Source organism: Melozone crissalis, unplaced genomic scaffold, assembly GCF_028551555.1.
Source record: "Melozone crissalis strain CALT ecotype California unplaced genomic scaffold, PUWL_Pcris_2 ptg000004l_1, whole genome shotgun sequence".
NCBI lineage: Eukaryota > Metazoa > Chordata > Aves > Passeriformes > Passerellidae > Melozone > Melozone crissalis.
In genome coordinates, this window is record NW_026535782.1 from 36,219,045 (window position 1) to 36,241,389 (window position 22,345).

The following is a 22,345-nucleotide window of genomic DNA, read 5'->3' on the forward strand; positions in this document are numbered from 1 at the left end:
GTTGTTATAAATAGTGACTTATCTCTAAGTGTTTCATTAGAACTACCCAGACTTTTACCTCTAAGACAGGGATTGCCTCTTAAATTCAGCTGCTCAGCTGATGTTTCTTAAGCAAAATCACAAAATACATCTTGTTTTTCACAGAGACATGTGGGATTGTAATACTTGTGGTTCTGAGCATTAATATTCTGGATTTGATCTGCATTTAAAGCATTATGGCTGGTGAAACAGAGGAAATTCTTCTTTGCTCTGCTTCCAAGTGCATTAATTTGACATTGGTAAATAGTTGGAATTGCCTAGGAGATGGCTTTCTTCCACATGCCTTATCTTGGAAAGACAGTGATGGACAAGGCAGTGAAAGCACCAGAGGCAGTGTAAAGGCAGATGTTTATTTAGAAGTGATTGATCCATTCAGAGAGCTTGAAATTGCATTTGAAATCCTGCTCTTCTTTGACTGCTTGTGCTTTAAGGAGAACATACTGGAGAGTGGAGAAAGAGGATTTGTGTTTTCCCACAGCCCCAGCTGAGCATTTAGATTAATATACTTTTTTTCAGTGCCAGCCCCAGCCCTCCTCCTGACTCCAGCTGCTGGTTTCTATGCATGCACCTTCCCCCTCCCCTGCCAGAGCAGCAGCTGGAGTGGTTGGATTGAGTACCCTTGGCTAGGGAGCTGCTTTGTCTGGAAATAAGTGTTATCTTTCAGCAGGTTGTTGTTTGTCTGGACCAGTTCCCCCATCCAGCTCTTCGGGGCTGTGTGTCAGCAATGCAGGAGGGGCTGTGCCAGGGAGGGGCTCCCCAGCGTGGCAGACCCTGCCCCACCTGGGCTGCTGCCAGGTACTCTGTGACACCTGCAGCCATGCTCAGCTCACCTCTGAGGACATGGCTGCCATGGTTCACACGGCCCCCGGGAAGTGTTGGGCTGTCCAGGGGAGGGGGGAGGAGGCTGCAGCTCAGAAATATGGAACTCTATTGAAGCTGACAGGGCTGTGCTGATTTACATTACCTGAGGACCTGGTGCATGCTGTCTGTATGTCTCTTTGCATGTTAACGCTTTAATCACATGCCTCACAACTAGTGATTTTTATAAATATCCTTCTGCCTCTCTGCTGTGGCCCCTCTTGCCCCTGAGCATTGCTCCCCCTGCCATGTAGCAGCTGGAAGGTCAGGGGCTGTCAGGCGCTGGGGAAATGAGCACTGCAGAGCCCAGGGAGGGCACTGGGTCCTTCCTGTTTTCAGTGAGGAAATCATTGGGTTCCTTTGCTGCTGAGGCAAGTGTTGCAGATTATGGCAGTCAGGTTGGGTGGGAGGTGGACTCTTGAGTAGCTGAGGTCACCTTGCCTCGGTGCTGTGGCTGCACTGACTCCAGGAGGCCAAGGCAGGGTGCTGTGAGGGGCTCTGCTGTGCAGCCTCAGGGAAGGGATGATTGCACAGGGGACTGAAACTTTCCGTGAACAATACTTCCCGTGATTTCTTTGTGTGTAAGAAAAGAAGCAAGGCAGGTCATCTGAAGCACTCTGGGGTGTGTGGTGCCTGGCAAAGAGAGCAGTGGGAGCCCTGAGGCACCACAGTGAAACGCTGCCCCCCTGAGCAATGGGTGCCTGGCATTTCCCTCACCGGGGTTCACAGCCCTGATGCAGTCTGGGAATCTCCATGTGTTTGTGTGATGCTGTGGTATTCTGTGCTTCAGGGATCCCTGGTGGTTACCAGTGAGAACCCAAAACAGTGTTTTCCTCCTTTCTGTGCTATTTGGCTTCTGAATTTGTGTGAGGATATTGACTGTCCTTGGTGCACTAGAGGTTGGACACAAGCAGAAAGATGCAGGTAAAGAAACAGTGGTTTGTTTGCTTTAATATCTTAGATTTCTGCTTCACTTGTCCTGTCCCAAGGATTAAACTGATTTCCAGATCATCGTGGGAGTGAATTTTCCCCCTCAGGCTGTTTGTGAGGGATTTCCTTTGCCTTCCTCTATTATCCACACAAGAGGTCATCTTGGAGGCCCTTTTACAGGACCTCTGGCCCCAGCCTTTGCACTCTCTGGCCTTTTCCTAAGGCACAAGCTGCAGCTTTCAGTCAGTGCTGACAGATGCCTCATTTGCTCTGGGGTGCTCTGGCATTCAGTGAACCGTGGCAGCGTGTGGGGACAATGTGCAGGGACCTTTTTGAAATGGTCAAAGTGTTGTGACCCCGATGGTCCCTCAGGCTACCAGCCCAAAATCTTAGTGCTGCTTTGGGTACATGAAATTATTAATGGTGAGAAAAACCTGTAGGATGGACTTTCCTAGAGGCTGTGCACCAGCACCCTTAACAGGATCAGGAAGACTGAACTTCCCAATGAATGTGTCCAGGGGTGCACAGCAAAAATCAGGATAATCGCAATGCTCTAAAAACTCAAATTAAACTAGTAGTACAGGCAGTCTAAAGTTAAGCTAAAAATGGTTTGCCAGAGCAGGTCCCAAACAGTTTGTGGTTTCACATGCGTATTTTCCTGTTTTTTTGAATGTTTCAGTTTGTTGTCTGAAAGATAGAGAGGAAGCTGTCTGTGTGATTGTAAAACTGGGGAAGCAGCAAAACTGATTAAACATGAGATGCTGTTAAAAGTATCAAGAGAATACAGTAGGGAAAAAATATCTCTTCTTGCTCAATAGTGTTAGTAAGTTAGAATAAGTAAACACAGACAAAGAAGAGCACAGTTTCTGCAAGACTGTGACAACGTCACAGCAAACTAGAGTTGTTTCTAAATGCTGGAGAACTTCTTAGCCTAAAAATAAGGTACCAAAAGACTCCCCTGCAGTTGTTTTATACCTTTAATTCTGTGTATGACTTTGAAAAGACTTTCTACTAAAGCTAATTCTGGGGTGCTTTCTCAAATTTTCATTCGAGGATTTCACCCTGCTTCCCCTTTTCAGGTCATAAAAGATGCCTTCATTTGTTCATCTGATCTCTCATAGTGACAGCACCATGGGTTTTGTCTTGCCTTTTTTTTTTAGTTCTTCAGGGGTCACATGAAATGTATCATTTCAAGCTGGGTTTTTATGCTACCTACCTTCCAGCATGTCAGACTGATTTCTTTAGGCAACTTGCTTATGAGATAAATTGAAATATAAAATATGTAGGCGAAAATAGTTGCTTTGTAATGAAGTTGTGATTGACAGTACTTCCCAGGATTAAGTTAAACAGGATTTAAAATTATTAATAAAAATGTATCCCAGTGCCATGAAATCTGTGTTCCTGAGTGCTGGTTGTTTTTACAGCTGTTGCTTATCTGCCCAGCCTTTTCATAACCAGATCTTGTTTTGCTTTCTTTCCTAATAGCATATCAGCATTCAATCCATTGAACCTTTGTGGATTTCTACATTAGGCAAAAGTGAAATAACAGTCAAAGGAGAAAACTTTACACGTGCATCAGGCATAAAACTGATACTGACTGGAATCACTGGCTGTAAACCAGACGTGTGAGTTAAACTGAAAAATAACACTATTTACTTTGCATCCATTTAGCTCTAGCAATATGGTTGTGTGAGTAGTTGTCATATAACTCTCCTCAGCAGAGCAGAGGATGTTCTGCACTCCTTTAGTCAAACTTTCACTTTAAATTACCAAGGGCTGAAAATGAATTTGGTGTTTGAGTACAACACAAAGGATGGGCGGGTTGTCAGATCTCTCAGTGGCAGTGGGACAGTTTCATATCTGTGGCTCTCTATGCCTTCTAGCAAGCACCAAGAAGCCAGGTCACAGGAAAGCTTCAGTTTTTGTTTGAATCTCCTCTGCTTCAAAATATTCCTCATATATTCTAGGATTCTGCTTGTAAAGCACAGACACCATGCCAGGGAATGAAATCTCTTGTACAACAGCTCCTATTTTTCTCTGTTGATGATCACACTGTGTAAGCCCCTAGATAATTAGGCAGTCTTATTCTGAATCAGTTATTTTCAGGTGCAGCTGCAATGGTTGCCTGTGATTAGGAAGCCCATTTTACATAGCTAGCACTTGAAAAGGTAGTGTTCAATTTTTGCTTCAACCATGAATTTTCAGGGAACCACTGAGAAAAAAGGAGAGAAGGAGGGTAAGACAGGAAGTAGAGAGAAAGAGGAAGGAGTGAAAAAAATGGGAGAAAAGAGAGAAAAAAAGAAGAAAGAAAAGGAAAATGAAGATTGTCATTCTTGACTAGCTTATGGAGCATGCTGTTGGCACAGAGAAGTACACAGTAAACAGCAAAATCACACATTACATAGCCTCATCCCAGGGTTGATTATCTATACTGTTTTGTGTGATTATTGTCACATAGCAACTTCATTCAAAAGATGCCCTACTTTGTCTCTTCAACTCCCTGCTCTCTCTTTCCACCTCCATCTGGCTCAGACAGAGATTCAGTTCTCTTTTCTCCTTGTCTCCTGCTGTAGGCTATGGGCTTCATGTAGTAACACCAGTAAGTGGCATCTTGTGTTTCAGTGTTTGTTTTCTTTCTTCTTCAGCATTAAAGTCAGAAATGTGCTAAATGATACACAAATGACATTTGCTCTCCCACCAACACGTAAAGAGGCCAAAAGTATATGTATCCAGGCTAATGGGAAAAAATGTTCACCACCAATGACCCTGCATTATGTTTCTCTGCCATCATGTTCTAGAATTACACCAAATACCTCCTGGATCAGGTAAGTTTGTCTTCTTGTACTTTTTATGTATTTATTCAAATGTAATTGCACTGAGCCAATATGAGCCTTCTTCCTTGGCCAGACTGCACCTGAAGCAAGCTTGGAAGACTGCTGTAAGCTTTGTGTTGAATAAATTTATGCCTGTGAAGTGATTTAACAGATAGGGTCATAGTAGATGCAAGATGGATTCTGTAGACTTCTGCCTACCTCAGGTCTCCTTTACAGAAGTCAAAAGTAGTCTATTCCTACTAAACCTAAACCCAAAACATGGATAGCAGAAATTTTACCTCCAATTAATTTGATTTCTTGATGCTAATATAGCCTTCATCTGTGAAACGGTATAAAGTATCAGTGGATTGGAAGTGAAGTGAAAATAATCATCATTGCACTGATGTACACAGACTTGCTTTACAATATGATTCCCTAAAGCCAAGAGAGCCCTTTTCAAGCCTTTGCTGTGTTCTGCAGAAAACTCACAGACCTGGTGAAAGACTTACAGTGGTTTTAAGGATATTCTCTGGCACAGCTTTCCACCTGTCCCTCTGCTTTCACAGTTTTTACCTGTTCTCACGTTCTGAATCTGATATCTTGTCAAGTGAGGATTTGAGGGAATGGGTTGGGCTGGCAGCTGCAGCAGCTAAGCAGCCAGGATGCATGCCCTCATCTCCAGGTGAGAGGCAGCTCAGGCAGCTGGATATTAATCATACCTTTAGCCACTCCAACTCTGTAGAGCAGAGACTGTGAGCCACAGCCCTCAGACACAAGCGGCATTGTGTGCTGAGACAGATGGTCTGAACACCACCGAGAACGTTTCCTGTGAGGAGCCTGGCACAGTGAGTTTGTCCTGAAGAAGCAAGAATTGAGCACAGGCAGGGCTGTGCTGGGGCAGTGAAACACCACAACGCTCTTTCTTCGAGACAGAATATTAAATCATGGTTGGGTTCCTTGGCTGCATAAATAGAAAAAAAGGTGAAGAGTCCCTGAGAAGGAGTATGCATGTGTGTGCAATCAAGTCCTGTGGTTTTGGGGTAGCAAAAGTATTTACCATGACATTATGAGGAAAGAGTGGAAGTACACTGTATAGCTCAAATTACCTTGTTCTGTAGTTTGACTTTATTATATTGTCTGCTACCAAAGCAAAATGCACTTGAGTAGTTTAATCACAGCTGAAACCTTAATGCAGGATGTGTCTGTGGGAAGAGAGATAATATTAACCTCCCTTTCTCACCACGTTTGTTTTTGTGTTTTGTTTTGCTTTGGTTTTTGCAGTGGTGGTCGCAAAATTACCACAACTGGTAGAAATTTTAATGTGGTGGACAGTGTGATTATTTCAGATGACCAGAGATCAAACCTCACAGTAAGTCTGAACCTCCTTTATAATACCAGATAGAGGTCTCTTGATGCATTAGGTTGTTTTCCTAAGGTTTGAGGAGAAGAGACCTCAATAATTTCCAGCCATTTGCACGAACATGTCAGTCACCCTGCTGAAATAAATATGACCACTTACGGGATTACAGTTATACACATTCTTAGCACAGACTCACAAATACACATGAGCTGCTCTCCTGCATAATTCCCTGAGCTTTTTTTATGGTCTAGGGACAAATCTGTCCTTTTTGAGTCTCCCCAGTCTCCACATTTGGGTGTGTTGGAGGAGGGGGTGCTATGCTTCCCTCTGGCTCTGTGCTGAAAGCCCACAGGGTGCCACTGCCTCAGTGAGGGGCAGCAGGCTGGAGCTGAGGTTGGGATGAAACCTCACAACCTTTCTCCAAGGTTGTGAGGAGGTAAGCACTTTGTTGACCCTTGCAGCACAGAGACCAGAACACAGCACAATCACCATGGGGTAAACAATGACCCAATGCTACAAGGACTGTAGCAACCCCTTCTCTCAGGAGTTAAGTTAGAAAGAGCAAATTCCTAGGAGTGCTGAAGAGCTTGTCTTACTCTTCTCTTGTCACCTGCATTGAGGGGAAAGAAGGAAAATTCATTGTCACAATTCCTGTCTCATTGCAGGAAATAGTTACCCTAGCAGTGAGCAATCAGCCTTAAACCAGGGCGCAGAGTGTGTGACAAATGCAGTTAAAGGTAGACATGAGCTCAAGACAGAAATTTTTCCAGGTGCTCTGCATGCAGCAGAAGATCTCAGAGATCTCAGAGAAGAGGTTTAGCCGGTAGCTGTGTGAAGCCAGGAAGATATTAAAATAAATTTGAGTGCCTCTGTTTGTGATTGTACCCACTGTTGAGTATTTAATGACTGTGAGAACTTTGCTATTGCATTTCTAGGTCTCTAGGTGTCCTGGAAATGCATCTGAATATCATTATTTAACGCCAAGCCTGAGCCATGCAACAGAGGGTAAAGTTGTTGATATGATGTTAAAAGTGGATACTACCTTCATACCTTGTGTCAAATTACACTATCACCCAGACCCAGTGTTCATTAACTACCAGCTGCACACTGAACTGGATCCTGATCTGGAATTAAAAATATATGTAAGTTTTGAAATAGTAAACTACAGTACCTAATTTAAAATAGTGCTTGGAAATAATTTTTTTTCTTACTATATTTAGTGACTGATCATTGCCTTCAATTTTTTCCCTCTAGAAAGAAAATGATAACTTGAATATTTCTAAAACGGAGGTAGAGGTTTATCTATTATATATGACTGGTGCACAGACCAAAAAGATATGGTTCAGTGTCCAAAATATTACCAAAAAGCCAGACCGCAGCACCATACTGTGCAAATTCAAAAGGGAAGGAACCGACAAGATTGACTTTTCCACTGTGAAAGTTTTTGTAAGTAGAAATCCCTTTTGTTGCAATTCAGCAGCGTTTGAATGTTTATACAAGAGTAGTGAAATGTATCATTGGTGCTGTCCTGGTACTTGGTAGTACAGTTTTCTTCCTCATGCCTAAGCATGCCTGCCTAGCTTAGGTGCACTGACAGACCTGAGTTCATTTTCTGTGGGGTGGTGTCAGAGGTGAGCTTTGCAGGCAGAGCTGAGCTCACTGCTGCTGAGCTCCAGGAGAGCAGTAGCAGTCACACCTCTAATCTGCAGAGCAGACATCATTGGAACAGCATCACTGTCTCCAGGAGAGCCCCTCATCTTACATCTGTAAGCAATCTAATTCTCCATTGGCCATGAGGAAAATGTGTTCTCCCAGTCACTTTTTCCTGCTAAAGTAGGTAAGGATGTGTCTCAGGGATCACCAGTGAAACAGAAGGCATTTCTAGATGAAAAATGGGGTGGAATTCAATGTGCACTGGGAAAGCTAAAATGCTTTGAGCATGTGGCACAAAGCCAGGCCCAAATATAAGGACATTAGCATGGATGTCAAAGCTGAATTGCAGCTTAAGATATTTGCTCCACGAATAAGATGAAGATACAAATTTTTTAAATGCTATGATTACCATTTATGAAGGAGAAAAATTATGCCAGACTCTTATTGCAGTGTATGGTGGTATAAAACTGAAATAACTCTATTGACTTCAAGGCATATGGCTCATAGTAAAGATTAACCAAGCTATTCTTGATTTTTTATCACTTTTAACTGATCCCCCATCTGTGGATCCTGCCATCTGAGCCAGTTATGGCATGGAAAAGCCTTTCTGAGTTTGGTGTTGCATTTAAAAATCAATGTTGCCCTGCTCTATCACATGCTCATCCTGCAGACTTCATAGAAGTGACTGTCATAGAAAGGCCAGCACTTTACTAAAGCAAATCAAATGCAATAAGTTACCATGAAACATTTCATTTCTAGTACCTTTAAAATTTTTTTCCAACATAAGAAAAATATAGAAGTAGCAAATCCTCACATTTTTTAAAACCTTATGAATAGATCATCATAGAAGAAGTAGGGCCACTGAAAAAAAGGATAAGATGGGTATAAAATATAAGTTTGACTCAAGAATAAATGTATCTCTGGCCTTAGTTTTCCAGAAGAAATAAGATATTGAGTGTGGGTTCAAAGACAGAATGATCAGTCTGCATGAAGGTGTCAGAGAAGAAAATGCCATTCTTGTGGCAGAAGGAAGATTCAGATAGATCAAAGGGCTCAAGACAGCAGGAGCAGGATCATTCCCATCACAGCACTGAGGGAAAACTGACACATGACAATGTAGGCTTAGTAGGAAAGATTTTAAATAAAACAGAGGTCAGGAGACGTGTGACTGGAGAGCAGCAAATAAAAACTCAGTATTTTACATTGGAAAAACCCCCAAACCCTAGGCAAATGGAGGCTTGCTGATTTAATCCTGGCTCTATGTAACACTTGAGAATGTATTCTGAATTACTCATTAAAGACCTGGAGGTAAGTGAAAAATGGGATAATTGTCAAAATCTTTTTAATGAAAACAGATCATGCTAGATGTCTTCATTTTCTAAGATGAGTGTTTTCCTCAACAACAAAAAAGCTATAAATCACATGTACCTGGAAGTCATTCAGTAAACTATTTAACATGGTGATTATGAGGCTGCCAGGGGTTAGAAAAATCACATGCTGTGTGTGGGGAGCTGGCTCTGGGCAATGCTGATATTCATACAGATATTCTTTAATATCACCACTGACTTGAACACAAAAATCAGGCATGCACTGGTAACATAAAGCTCAGAGGCATTACCAGGCCAGAGAATGTTTTATAATGTCATGCGGAAAAATGAAATTAATTTAGGAATAGCAACTGGATTAATTCAGGTGTACCTTACATAGTCTGTGATTCATAAGCAAGAAAAAAGATAAGGAAAGAATGAGACCACTAGATAGGAAGCTTATGGTGAAGAATAAAGATAATTGAAATAAAAGCAGATAATTAAGTGAATGCTTTGTCTCACTTTTCAAAAAACAAGGATGAGTAAAAGAAATTTCTGCTTTAGGAAATCTTCATTTGGACATGAGAAGTCTAGAAAAGTAGATGTGTTAGTCACAGGATGGGTAATGAATTTAGCCACTAATGCATTTGAGCCTTGGAAAAGGCTAATGGGGGTCCTAGGAAGGCACAGACCAGAAGGGCTTTGCATAGGAACTGTGAAAACATAGAAACATCAGAGGAAAAAGTAACATTTGATGAAGGAAATAGATCTGCTTTGTCTTCTGTTCCTTGTAGCCCCAGAAATATAAAGGCTGTGTCCTTCCAGCCCTGTGGGTTTTCTGCTTGCTTGTGTCTGTGTAGCTGTGATGTGAGTCTCCATTTGGCAGTCTGCAGCTGCCCTGGCTGCTCACCTCCTGTGACAAGCCACTGATTGCAATCACCAGATCTCTGCCTTCCCTGCTGTAACCCAAAATAATTTCAACTCAACCCTCCTTTTCAATTATCTCAAGATCATTTCTGTCCCTGGCACTTGGTGGTATTCTTTTTATGTGCCAAAACATATTTTTGTGTCTAGCCTGTTTATAGCTTTAGCTACCCTTTATTTATGTGCTTTTGCAGTCCTCTTTCAGATCCTCCTTTGTGAATTTTCTCCTGCCATAATTATCAGTGGTAAATGCCTCAGTTTGGCATTTGGCAGACTTCAGCACTTTCCTGTATCCCTAAGAATTAATGCCTGTCCTGCCTTTGCCAAGCCCATGGCTGGGGGATGTTGTACATGTATTGTAACATGTTCATGTACATGTTGTACCTGTACTGTATGTTGCATTTTTTTTAATGACCCTCAGGAACAGCGTCCTACACAAAGGGGTTGAAACTTCCTCAGAGAAATAGGGAAGAGGGCTGTAGACCAGGTGTCTCTGAAAAAATTCTACTTCCCTCATTCTTATTATGAGGCTTATCTTACTTTTCTGCTCAGCAGAGTAACACTGTGAGTGCAAACACATGACTTCCTTGTTTCAAAATGCCACAATGTTTAGCTGCAGCTCTGAGTGCATCAGCCACTTGGCCCAGCTGGAGGCCAGATCTTGCCTTTCATTTGAGGGTCTACTTTGCAGCAAGAGCATGGCAAAATTTGGTGGTACATGAGGACTTCTAAATTTTTTCATCATTGCTCTGTTACCCTGCTTAAATATCAAATACAGTAAAATTTAAGTTAATGTTGGTTCATATGCATTTTGATGAATCTCTACTGTTATTCCCAATAATCTACCATTGTCCTTATGTGCCTTAAGTACTTTTTTTAAAATACATTAGATGTCGTTTTTAGCACTGATATAATGCCTGTCCTCTATTAACACAGCCATTGCTTTTCTTCAGGTCAAACTAGGAAATTTTGAGCATGAAGTCAAACCAACATCATCACACATATATTTATATGTTCTTATTTTGCTACCTATTGTGGTGGGTGTCATTATAGGTAAGTACAATAATGTATTATCAGCTTTTGATTTGCTGGAGGGTGTGATCAGGACATAGACACTGCACATACTCATGTCTGGAACTGTCACAAACAGACTGATGTTTTGCCCTGTTCCCAATAAGAGTGGACAAAGTTAACTCTGTTCTGGTGGTGAAATCTGAGTTGTCAGACTGCAGCACATCACGAGCATGTTACAAGACAGTAACATTTCTGTCTGTTCTGCTGGGATTACTCACTTTCACTTCATAAAGCAAGCCACAGAACTGACATCCTTGAGTCACAGCTTGGTCCCTTCCAGCTGTCAGAGCTCAGCTACCCTCCTGTCCCTGGGGCAGATGTACCCTAACAAACTGCCTATCCTCAGTCAGTGTTTGTGGTGTTTCTGCCCAGTCTCATTTGGATGATGCATGAATTTGTGGGTCATTACTAAACTGAGGGAGGTAAATAGTTATCCCCTTCTCTTCCTGGTGCTCCCTTTTTTTTGAGTCTTTTTACCTGGTTATATATTTGATAAACTTCTATTTATTTTAATAAGTATAGGGGTTTGTTCATTTGGTTGATTGCTTTTTTTAAAGTTCATTTTAAAAAGGAGCCATATGTCACACCTTTATTCTCTCTAAATAAGCTTTAGAAAAGTTAACAATTTGTAAGTGGATTTTCTGTTCAACTGATTTTTTTGTTTAATCAGTGCTACCTTAAGTAGGTTGCTATTAGTAGAAGTGGTTGTTAGAGTCTGTGTCTCACTGTGCAGGCTGTGTATAACAGGATATGCTGCACTTTCAAATAAAGTTGGGTTGACAATTCAAGACCTTGTTAAAAGGAATGATTTTTCTAAAGATTGGGGTATATATAGATCCAGATAACTAGGGGTCATGGGTACTAGTACAGGGACAACAATAAAACACTAATTGTGCAAATGTACATTAATCTTTGTGTTTCTTGATAATAAATTATGTCTTGTATAGGAGTTTTCTGTTTTGTGATTTCTGTACTCAGAGTTTTTTCTCTTCCTTTTAGCGGCATTCATAGTTACTAGATACAAATCCAAAGAGTTAACTCGTAAACAGAGTCAGCAACTTGAGCTGCTGGAGTATGAGATTCGTAAGGAAATACGTGAGGGTAGGTCTGCAGCATATTTTCTGAACTGAAACTGTCAAGAAGCTCCCATTATATAAACATTTTCCTTTTGTAGCTGTTAGAATATTTTAGTGTTGTATCAGAGTTGCTGTTTAATATTGTAAGCACTGCAGTAGCAGATAGCGCTGAGCTAATAGGATTGCATGTAGTATTTCCTTCAACAAAAAAGTAGATTGCTACTTTCCAGCTCCTAGGAGCTTCAGCTGTAAAAACAGCCCCTTTTCCCTGAAAACTGTTTTTGAAGGAATATCTACTGGGGCCAAGTTATAGTGGTGATTTTGTGTCAACTAAACTAACTCTCTGGGTGGGGATGGGGGGGTGCTTTTCCAGGATTTGCTGAACTGCAGATGGATGAATTAGATGTGGTGGACAGTTTTGGAACGGTTCCCTTCCTTGACTACAAGCACTTTGCTCTTAGAACTTTCTTTCCAGAGGTAAATATTTACAAGTCTTTCAGTTGTCAGCCCTGACTAATAGTAAAAAATTGAGGAAGGTCAGGATCAAATAACTAAAGGAAATACTACACAGTAATTGCACGTTGTTCTCACAAGAAACTTTTCTTAAATTAAGAATTACCAAACAACGCTTAAATATATCTCTATATTTAGCCAAGCCTTTGTGCTGTAGATAAAGCAATATTCTTGAATTTTCAAGGGTTGTGTGTGTCCATTTATTTTTGTTCAGCCTCACTGAGCTGCTTGCCTTTCAGGCCATCTTAACTAAGCTATAATTTATCCATTGCTCTTTTTTGTTCCCATGCTTTCACTTCCAATGCTATAGCTAATTAAAGTAACAGTCAGGCCAGCTAACATGCTAGCTAACATCATGACACTTCCTAATTAGATTTGTGGGATGAAGAAATGGCTCTAAGATGGTGCTGACTTTCTACACCAAGGTGGTGACAGAAATGGTAAGATGTTGATTCAAAGGGGTGCAGCTCAAATGCTTAGAAATGACATGAGTAGTTACGTGCTTTCCAGTTTAGAGGCAGATATTTTCAGTGTTTGTCGAAGCAGTTTGGCCACTGCATCAGATGTTCTCTTGAATGTTTTACTTCTCTTACTAATTTTTTTTGCCTGTGTGGCATTATCAGCCTCATAATGCCATTATCAGCCTCATAATGCCATTATCAGCCTCATAATGGCATTATGAGGCTGATAAGTGCCTTTGCCACAGCTTTCAATATTAATACCGTGAAGGTAACCAGTACTTCCGAGCATTTATCCAATTGGCAGAAGCTGTGATCCCAACTGGTGATATTTTCCTGTATGACTGGCACCAGTAAGTAGCAGCTTGGTTAGTTTAGGGCATAACTGGTATGGATGTGAATTATCTACCAGGCTTCATGTATTACTCATCACTGCTGCAGCCAGGTCTTGCACTCATGTCTGCTCACTGCTTCACTCCATTGCTGTTTGTGATCCTAGCAAAGGCTCATTGTGATAAAGTTAAATACATGTGGCAGTGCAGAATCAGGGCTTTGGTATTTGCTTAAAACCAAATACCAGACACCAAAGCAGAATAATATTTAGCAATTACATATGTAAAATCCCTGTATCATTTGAGTCCAGTTCTCACACCAAAGGGAAAATCTCTGCTGGTACTACTGTTATGCCCCTAGTCTAATTTTTAGAGGGTCACCAGGTGGTTTGAAGAAAGTGGAAAAGAAACTTTACTTCCTGTATCTCTTTCCTTTCTGTTTGTTTTGTGTCCAGGCATATTGGCATTAAAATAGCATTTTATTCTTAAGAATGTACCTTTTCCTATACTTTCCCTTGTCAAAACAGTAGTAGTCTGTGGAAGCTGACTCGGTGGAAATGCTGTGCTCTATGCAAATAAAAAGTTAAGAAAAAAAGGTATAAAATTTGCCACTGCTGCAGTCTGTAAAGTAAAAATGGGAAGGGCTCCTGTTCTGCCTTGGTGAGTCTCATGCCACTGCACATCCTGGAAATTATTTCAGTTGGATTTAGTCTCCGTTTGAAATACTTATCCCACAAAGGTACACTTGCTACTGTTAGCTCTCTACAAACATACAGTGTCAGGCAACTTACTTAAACTGTTGTATAGCAATTTCTTCTGCTAAGTACTTACTGTTTACATTGCAGTAGTGTCCAAACATGCCTTGTGCTGTAAGAATGTGGCAGAAAAGCAGTGCTCCACTGAACAAATATTATAGAAGATCAGAAAAGCCAGTGGGGTATATGTTGCAGCTGAGTGTCAGAAGGGTTGACAGGAGGGTCAAAGTGACAAACCACCACTTCCTTCACTAACCACATGTGTTTGAATGATGTCCATATTGCACTCTTTGTGCTCTCCAGTGTGATTGATGGGCTTTGTCTCATCTAATCTAAGCTGTTTTAGCATGAAAATTGAAGCTGTTGACTGAGCATCTTCTGTAGTCAGTGCAGAGATGGGCAGCTCAGGAAAGCAATTCATCCCATTTGTCTGAGGCATCTCTCTTAGGATGGGACAAGCTGCTTAAAGAGGGACTCCCACACCTAAAATGAAGAGTGATCCACCCCACCTTTGTTCTGAGAGTCTTACTTCCCACTGCTTCAGTTTTCTATATTTGATCTGGCTTAATAGCTTTTAGTGCTTCTGGTCTTAAATGGATATTATATCTACTCTTAAAATGTTCTTGATGCTTGCTAAGCCTGATTTTTGCTTTGCTTGTTAAATTTGTCTTTTTATTTCTGTTTTCCCTCAGTTTCACACATTGTTTGGTTTAATGCTCCAATCCTTGTTCCCTGTTCTCAGGCATTTTTAACCTTTAACACAGTTCTGGTTCTTTCACTCTATGTGTGTCTGTGTCTTTTATTGGTAGTTGATGTTTGGCTTACTAAAGAAGTTCTGGAGAAATGGGAATAGCCACTGGAGGAAGAGGGAGAACAGTTTGGTAGGGTAGAATAGAGCAGGAGGAATGAGGAAAAGGAGGGATGAACAATCAGATATGTAGATGAAAGATTAGATGTGAGATGCCAGTGTGTGCTCACAGCCCAAAGTCAGTCACAGCCAGGGCTGCATCAAAAAGAAGCATGGCCAGCAGGCTGAGGGAGGTGATTCTCCCTCTGTGCCCTGTGAGACCCCACCTGGAGCACTGCATCCAGCTCTGAGGCTCCCCAGCACAAGAAGGACATGGGCTTGTTGGAGCAGGTCCAGAGGAGGGGGATGAAAATGCTCAGAAGGCTGGGACACCTTTTCTGTGAAGAATGTCTGAGCCAGATGTGCTTGTTCAGCCTTCAGAAAGGAAAGCAGCCTTTCAGTTAAAATGGGGCTTGTGAGAAAGATGGAGACAGACTTTTTACCAGGGCCTGTAGTGATAGGACAAGGGCTAATGGTTTTAAACTGAAAGATTATAAACTTAAATTGAACATAAGGAAGAAATTTCTTATGATGATGGTGATGAGGCCCTGAAACAGATTGTCCAGAGCAGTTGTAGGTGCCCCATCCCTGGAAATGTTCAATGCTAGATTGGATTTATGTAGCCTGGTCCAGTAGAAGATATCCCTACCCAGGGCAGTGGGGTTGGAACTAGATGATCATGAAGGTCCCTTATGACCCAAACCATTCTGTGGTTCTGTAAGGAAGCCAGGGGCTGCCACCATGACAGATAAAGCAGATGACAGTAAATGCTGTAGATCTGTTGCTCAAGAGGCATTGACAAGGTGTTTGAGACCTGGGAGCTTCCTTTTGTGTGAGACCTTTTGCTAGGACTGGATGTGTGGTGGCACCTGTGCCTCAGTGGAGACTGCCAGCATGGACGTCCTGGCGAGTTCATTAGTGACTATTCATGGGGTGCCTTGCAATGAATGGAGGCAGATGAGCTCAAGTGTCACTTGGTTAACAGCAGCCCTGTTACCCAAGGCTATCAGTGCCAGCCAGGAAGGGTGCAGCCTGCAGCACCCCTTGCACACCAGTACATTTGCAGATGGCAGTGACACACAGCTCTTCCTGGGGAGCCTTGGCTGAGTGCTGTGCTAGTGCAGCTCAGCAGCATGAGTAACACACACAGCACATTGAAGATGATACCGGGTCATTTTTGAGAGTTCACTTTGCAGTGAACTTTGGTAGCACCTTTACAGAAGTCACTGTGTAGAGTTTTTATATTGTATCTGCTAGAAGTCGACATTTCCACTGTTTTGTTTTGAGTAGTATCAGGAACATGCTTGGTGTGTTAAACATACATGTGTTAGAAACTTCTGGTGTACTTGTGAATGATAAATATCCCCTTATATTTTAGTCAGGAGGCTTTGCATCCATCTTCAGTGAAGAAATGCCCCAGGTAAGCCGATGTAGTGTGATATGCCTTATTTAATTTTTTTTCAAGAGTGATTGTATCCTCTCTCTCAGTGTTGTCCTAGAACACATCAGCTTGCATTTTCAGCATGTTCCCTTTCCTCCATGAGGGGGGTTACATGGGTTTTTATGTAAAAGGAGTTTGAAGTGTAAGGTGCTCTTATCCAATGTGTATTTGACTTAGATAAAACAGAATCTCATCATGGGAAATGATGGGCAAACTTAACTATTGGCATTGCTTTGTGTATAGGGCAGAAAATGTATGCTCTGCATGTGTATATTCTGTGTTGTACACCAACATAAATGCATTTTTGGTAAAATCCTGAGACACCTTAAATAAATGCAAAATTCCCACTGATTTGAATGAGGCCAGGATCTTATCCCATGTGTTTCTTTCAATTTTTTATGAGCATTAAGAATCCATCATGGCCAAACTACAGTTTGCTTATTTTTGTTTAACTATTCCAGAGCAGAGACCAAACGAACAAGGATGAAAGCTTCAACATGTTGCATGCTTTAATTTGTAACAAGAACTTTCTTGTTACGCTCATTCACACCCTTGAAAAGCAGAAAAATTTCTCTGTGAAAGACAGGTAAAGTATGATTATGCTTATCATCTTCAAGAAAAAGAATTAGCCGGAAGAAACAACATGGGTTGTGGCACACAAATGTATTTGGTAGTTTTTGCAAAACAAATTTGCAGTACTCTGGAGCATTTTTCCTTCTCCATCTGTACTCACTGAGGAAGAAAAAACATTGCCATTAAAACAAGCAATTAAAGAGAAATTGGAATGTTTGTACATATAAACAAAGAGGCAAAGGAGCAGGGAAGCTCAGTTCAAAACTGTAAACACTTCCTGCAGTTAGATCAACAGTTCTACAGTTTAGAAATGTTCTGTCACTGGAGCAGGTGTTGTTCTGTGAAATTAAATTTAGAGACACACATTCTGTGTTTAAAAAATAATCACAAGAGCAGATGGACTTGAATTTTTTATATTTTTGTAGAGAACAGTGGACAGTTTATGTGCCTAAGGAGGAAGAACTTAGGATATGAACTGCACTAAAGTGTGTTTCATTTATTAAAGATGACTGGGAAGAGAAATTCCAGAATTAGAGCATTCTTTTTTTGCCCCCACAGGTGCTTGTTTGCATCCTTCTTGACTATTGCACTGCAAACTAAGCTAGTTTATCTGACCCATATTTTGGAAGTATTGACAAGGGACTTGATGGAGCAATCAAGCAATGTGCAGCCTAAGCTCCTGCTCAGACGAACTGAATCTGTGGTAGAAAAATTGCTGACAAACTGGATGTCTGTCTGCCTTTCTGGGTTTCTGCGGGTATGTGTACACCTTTTCACTACATGAGATATGCAGAGAATTTCTTGAATTGATTTTTTCCATAGGAGCTGTCAGAGGGATCAGTTTAAAGCATTCGGTCTAGCATTTAACATTATGAGTGAGCACTCTTCTAGTTTAGGTGGCTTAGCTGGCTATCATCGGTGGAATGCAGGAAAAGAGCACATCTCCAAGCAATGATCATGTCATGTATTTGGGCAAGATTTGGGTAATTTTGTAATTCCAGCATATCCTTTGCTTATACCAGACATTTCAGCCCAGTGGGATCTATTGTGATAATATTAAAAGACTGATACACTTGATAGAATGCAGTGGTACCCATGTATGCAAGGGGTTGGAAAGCTACCAAGAAATGGAGATTTAAGGAATACCATCCTTTGGAAAACTAAACTTCTTTCCAAACTTTTCAACCTCCAAGCAGTATTGCAGATTTCAAGATCTAAATTACTTCAAATGAAAACAAAATAAGCATTTTGTTTCATTTTAATATTTGCTTCTTTTAGTAACTTGATAGCACTTTGTTGTTGGTTTCAGTGCTTGGTTACTCTTCCTGTCTCTCTTATCAACGTGATGCTATCACACTGTTGGTATCACTCTCTTCAGTGCTTACATTATTACAGCAGCAGAATTGTTTGAGGCTGAGCAGTTCACAGTGGTTTCCTGGAACTGAGGAGAGTGCCAAGGAGCTGTCAGAGATATGTTCTCCATACACCAGACATTTTACAGAGCTGTGCTGGTGAGACGCCTTAGCCGGGCTGCAGGAATGGTGTCACGTGGAAATAGAGGCACATCCTTCCTTTCTCAGGTGCTTTCCTGAGCCCTGGGGTAAGGCAGGAGAGGAAATCCCCAGTTTCATTTCCTCTTTTGCTGATACACCAGGGTAAGTCCCACCAGCTTGTTCCCAAGCCATTTTTCAGAGACAAAAAGGGGAGACACCAATTCAAAAGGAAACTGGTTGTTAGCTTGTTTTCTCAAAAGACTGAAAATGGAAGAAGGAGCTGAAGTATGCATGTGAACATGTGCATGTCTCACCCCCCGCCCACTCTTTGGTGGAACTAGGAAGTGTCTGCCAGGTGGAGTAGGAGCAGCTTGTCTGTAGTGTGCTTGTGCACAGCAAGGGGCTGTGAGCTATCTTGCCACTCACTCCAGATGTCCCTTGCTATTTGCATGAGACTTTCACACTGAAAAGCAAAAGATGGAGGTTAAACAATAACTAGATAAATCTGCTTGGAGGGATTTTCTTTTCTAATTGCAAGTTAATGAGTTACTTAAAAGGAAATAACACCATTTGTTACACTTCATTTTTTTTCCAGTTATTCATGCACATTTAATGATTGCAAAAATAAGTGTTTCTTGTATTTTTTGCCTGACCTAGGAAACAATTGGTGAACCTTTCTACTTGCTGGTGACAACCCTCAATCAGAGGATAAACAAAGGACCTGTTGACGCAATCACTTGCAAAGCCCTGTACACTCTCAACGAAGACTGGCTGCTGTGGCAAGTGTCTGAATTCAAAACAGTGGTATGTTTGCCAGCTTGTGTTTCCTCCAGGCATGGACAGCTGTAATGTTTTCTCTGTTTCTAAGAAGCTAAAATAAGGCTCTTGAGACACTAAGGTAGTGGTTAAGTGCCCAGATAGTAAATTGTTATTGCTGACAAAGTTTCTAAACATGGTAAGAGTTTAACTGTTTGTCTGATATACATTTCACAAATAGCACTTACTCCTCACTTCACAGCATGCATTAATCTCCAAAGAGCAGGTTTAATGAAGTCTCAGGATATTAAAAAATCATTCTTATTTCAAAGTATACTACAAAAATATAAACATGCTTAGAATTTAAACTAAACTACACTTTGTGAATGAATGAAAGAATGGAATGCAGAGGAGTTTTTTTTTCTATTGTGTTTACTTGTGACTAATCTTCAGGCAATGATTTGCTGTGTGTTTCCATATTATTAGCACCAAATAATCTTCAAATTAGCATGGTTACAGCATTGTGGATTTTAATTAGATGCTTGGTTAAAAACAAGATATCTGGGAAGTCTAGCTAAGCTTCTGAACTTTACCATAGTTTTTTTTGCCTTTCTCAAAGCACCTAAGAAGTACTTCCTGTTTTCCAGTTGCACCCAAACATCTTTAAAAGCTGGAGTTCCCTTACTGATTGTCATTGTGACACTGAGATGAGAAGGGATAGCAGGATTATTGCACTTTGGAGCATGTAAAAATTGTGGCTTTTGGAGGAGGAGGTCTGAAAAGGGTTTTCAGAATAACCAGAGCACTCTTCTGCTCCAGAGTTTCCAAGTGATTTTAGGTCTGAGAACTTAAAAATGTGTATTTCCAGTTATTTTTGTAGCTTCCTTGCTTCCTAACTCCTGGCTTCCAGTCAGAGTTATGCGACATAATGAGGAGTATGAGAAGTGCCGCTGAACAGTGGCCTTCACACCTTGGGAGCAGAAATTGGCAGGCAGCAATGGCCACAGCAAGGACAGTTCAAGTGCTTTCAGTCCTTTTCTGAGCCCATGGGCTAAGCCTCTGGTAGGGCTGAAGTTTCCAGGTCTGCCTGGAAGCAAGAACTTGGAGGTGCTAAGATATAATACTGGAGCAGACTACATGACCCTGGAAAATGTGGCTGGTCAGCAGTCCATTGGACTTCTCTCACTGGGCCACATAGGAAACTCACTGCAATGGCGACATTTCTGTGGGTCATTTCTGACCTGTCATTCTCTAATGAAAGCTTCAAACTGATAAAGCAGTAGCCAAATCTTCTTCTTACAAAGCTGTTGGTAGAGGCTGCATTTGAAGGTATGTCAAGCTAAGTTACCAAGTGTGCGTTTGGAAAGGAAGTTTGTGACTAAAAATCGAATATATAATCCAAGGTCTTTGGTTTCCTTGTTTGTGTGCTGCCTGCTGGCATGTATTTGAGATCCAGAGTAAATTTAAATATATTGCTGTCTGTATCCATAGGATGCAAAATGCAGTGGTGATGCAGAGCAACAATTTTCAAGCAAGCTCAATATGCCTGTTACTAGTAGACTGCACAGAAATATTTTCTTATTTATAGCACACATTCAAATTGAGAGCCCCTTGGGGGGGATAGCTGACTCTGCAACTGCTGAAGAGCCTTAAATACTTTTTCTAGAGCTACTTCTATGCATGTAGTCACTGATAGGATCTTGTGCTCAGACTGCAGTGAAGAGGAGAAAAGGTAAGTGGTCTGAAGGACTTGCTATCACTGGGGAACACTGCAGATGGATGAGGAAGTGAGAGCCTACAGCCCTTCTTGAACGTTGTTTCCTGCCTTTGTACTTTGTATTCCTGCTTTTGAATGGGAGATAATGATGCAGCTATGGGTTAATATAGATCAGCTTTCCCGTTTAGGTGCAGCATTCCTCGGGCTTAGCTGAGAAGTGCTGAATGTTCCCTTTAAAGCCATCACAAAAGCAGAGAGGACTCCTGCAATAAAATTGCAGAGATGAAGGTCAAGGACTGTAGCTCTGGCTGGACTGGGAAATGGCTTTGTTAGGTGATTTATCTGAGATTTATGCTGGAAGCTGAAACTGTGCTGTGAAGAGACTTAGGTGGAGTACTGAGGCTTTCTGGGCTGGGGAAGCAAGCAGCTGTGCACATTTTCCCTTCAAAAATGGCATTTAACAGGAGGCTTAAGAGAAAGTAGGCAGTTTCCTTCCCTCACTAACACCACTTCAGATGCACTACATTGATGTGCAGGACCTGTAAGCTTACAGACTGGGAACCAAGTGTTTTCTCCTTACTGGGGAAGAACATTTCTGCCTAAAGGAATGCAGGTTTTGTTTGCTAAATGGAATAAATTCTGATCTCAGTTTTCAAGTGCACTTGTACAGTTGCTCATTGCATTTACATTCTGAGTCTTGCAGTATTTTGTTGGTATTTTGATTTTCCTCTTTGCCCAGCCCTACAATAGCAGTACATTTCAATGTACCTCTCCAGAGCAAAGCATAAAAAAATACAGCCAAAAAGAGGGTTATATAGAGATGGTGAAGCAAATCTGTGGCCATTTGGTGTCCAGATTTTTTTAAGCTGTGTAGGCACTTGAAGATACAGGGATATATCTGGTAGGGAGTTCAATTCTCGAATCAGTAACAGGATACAAACAAGGGTGTAGATGCTTTGCATGAGAATCTCTCCTTTCAGGACTGGGAGTTCAGTTCCAAACCAGTAAAAGCAGGATACAGACAGGCTCCTAAAAATCAGGGCGAGCTCCACAGATCAGGAGAGGTTTTTAACATTCAGGCCATTTGTAACCAGAAAAAAAAAGAGGACCTGGAAACATGTAGTGTTTGAATTGCATTAGAGCTGTTCCCTGGCAGGGCCCCATGCCTTTTTTAAAAAGGCCACAGACCTTGGATCACCCGACACCCTTCTGTTAACCCTCTCTGCTAGAAAGGGTGAGGCCCTGAACAGAGATAGGCTGCTGAAGAACATACTCAAGTGGAGGAATTGAAGGAAAGATGCTTCTAAAAGCACTGGTCAAGTATGGGCTGAGAAGCTGTGCTCTTTCATGCTGTGCTTATATTTGAGTAGTGAGAACTAAAGCTGCCTTGAAAGAGACTTGGATGTGTCATGGATCCTTTTCTCAG

The 22,345-nt window shown here is 41.4% G+C and overlaps 1 protein-coding gene across 1 annotated transcript in view; it reads left to right on the top strand.

The window, feature by feature from the left end:
- PLXNC1 (plexin C1) overlaps positions 1–22,345 on the top strand; it is a 69,444-nt gene that overhangs the window by 27,846 nt on the left and 19,253 nt on the right. Inside the window, exons 10-21 of the mRNA XM_054275872.1 lie at positions 3,313–3,452; positions 4,473–4,652; positions 5,922–6,009; positions 6,936–7,142; positions 7,255–7,446; positions 10,838–10,937; positions 11,958–12,059; positions 12,408–12,511; positions 16,318–16,359; positions 16,842–16,966; positions 17,512–17,710; positions 19,104–19,250. Coding sequence (XP_054131847.1) covers positions 3,313–3,452; positions 4,473–4,652; positions 5,922–6,009; positions 6,936–7,142; positions 7,255–7,446; positions 10,838–10,937; positions 11,958–12,059; positions 12,408–12,511; positions 16,318–16,359; positions 16,842–16,966; positions 17,512–17,710; positions 19,104–19,250 — 1,626 coding nt within the window. The remainder of the gene's footprint in view (positions 1–3,312; positions 3,453–4,472; positions 4,653–5,921; positions 6,010–6,935; positions 7,143–7,254; positions 7,447–10,837; positions 10,938–11,957; positions 12,060–12,407; positions 12,512–16,317; positions 16,360–16,841; positions 16,967–17,511; positions 17,711–19,103; positions 19,251–22,345) is intronic.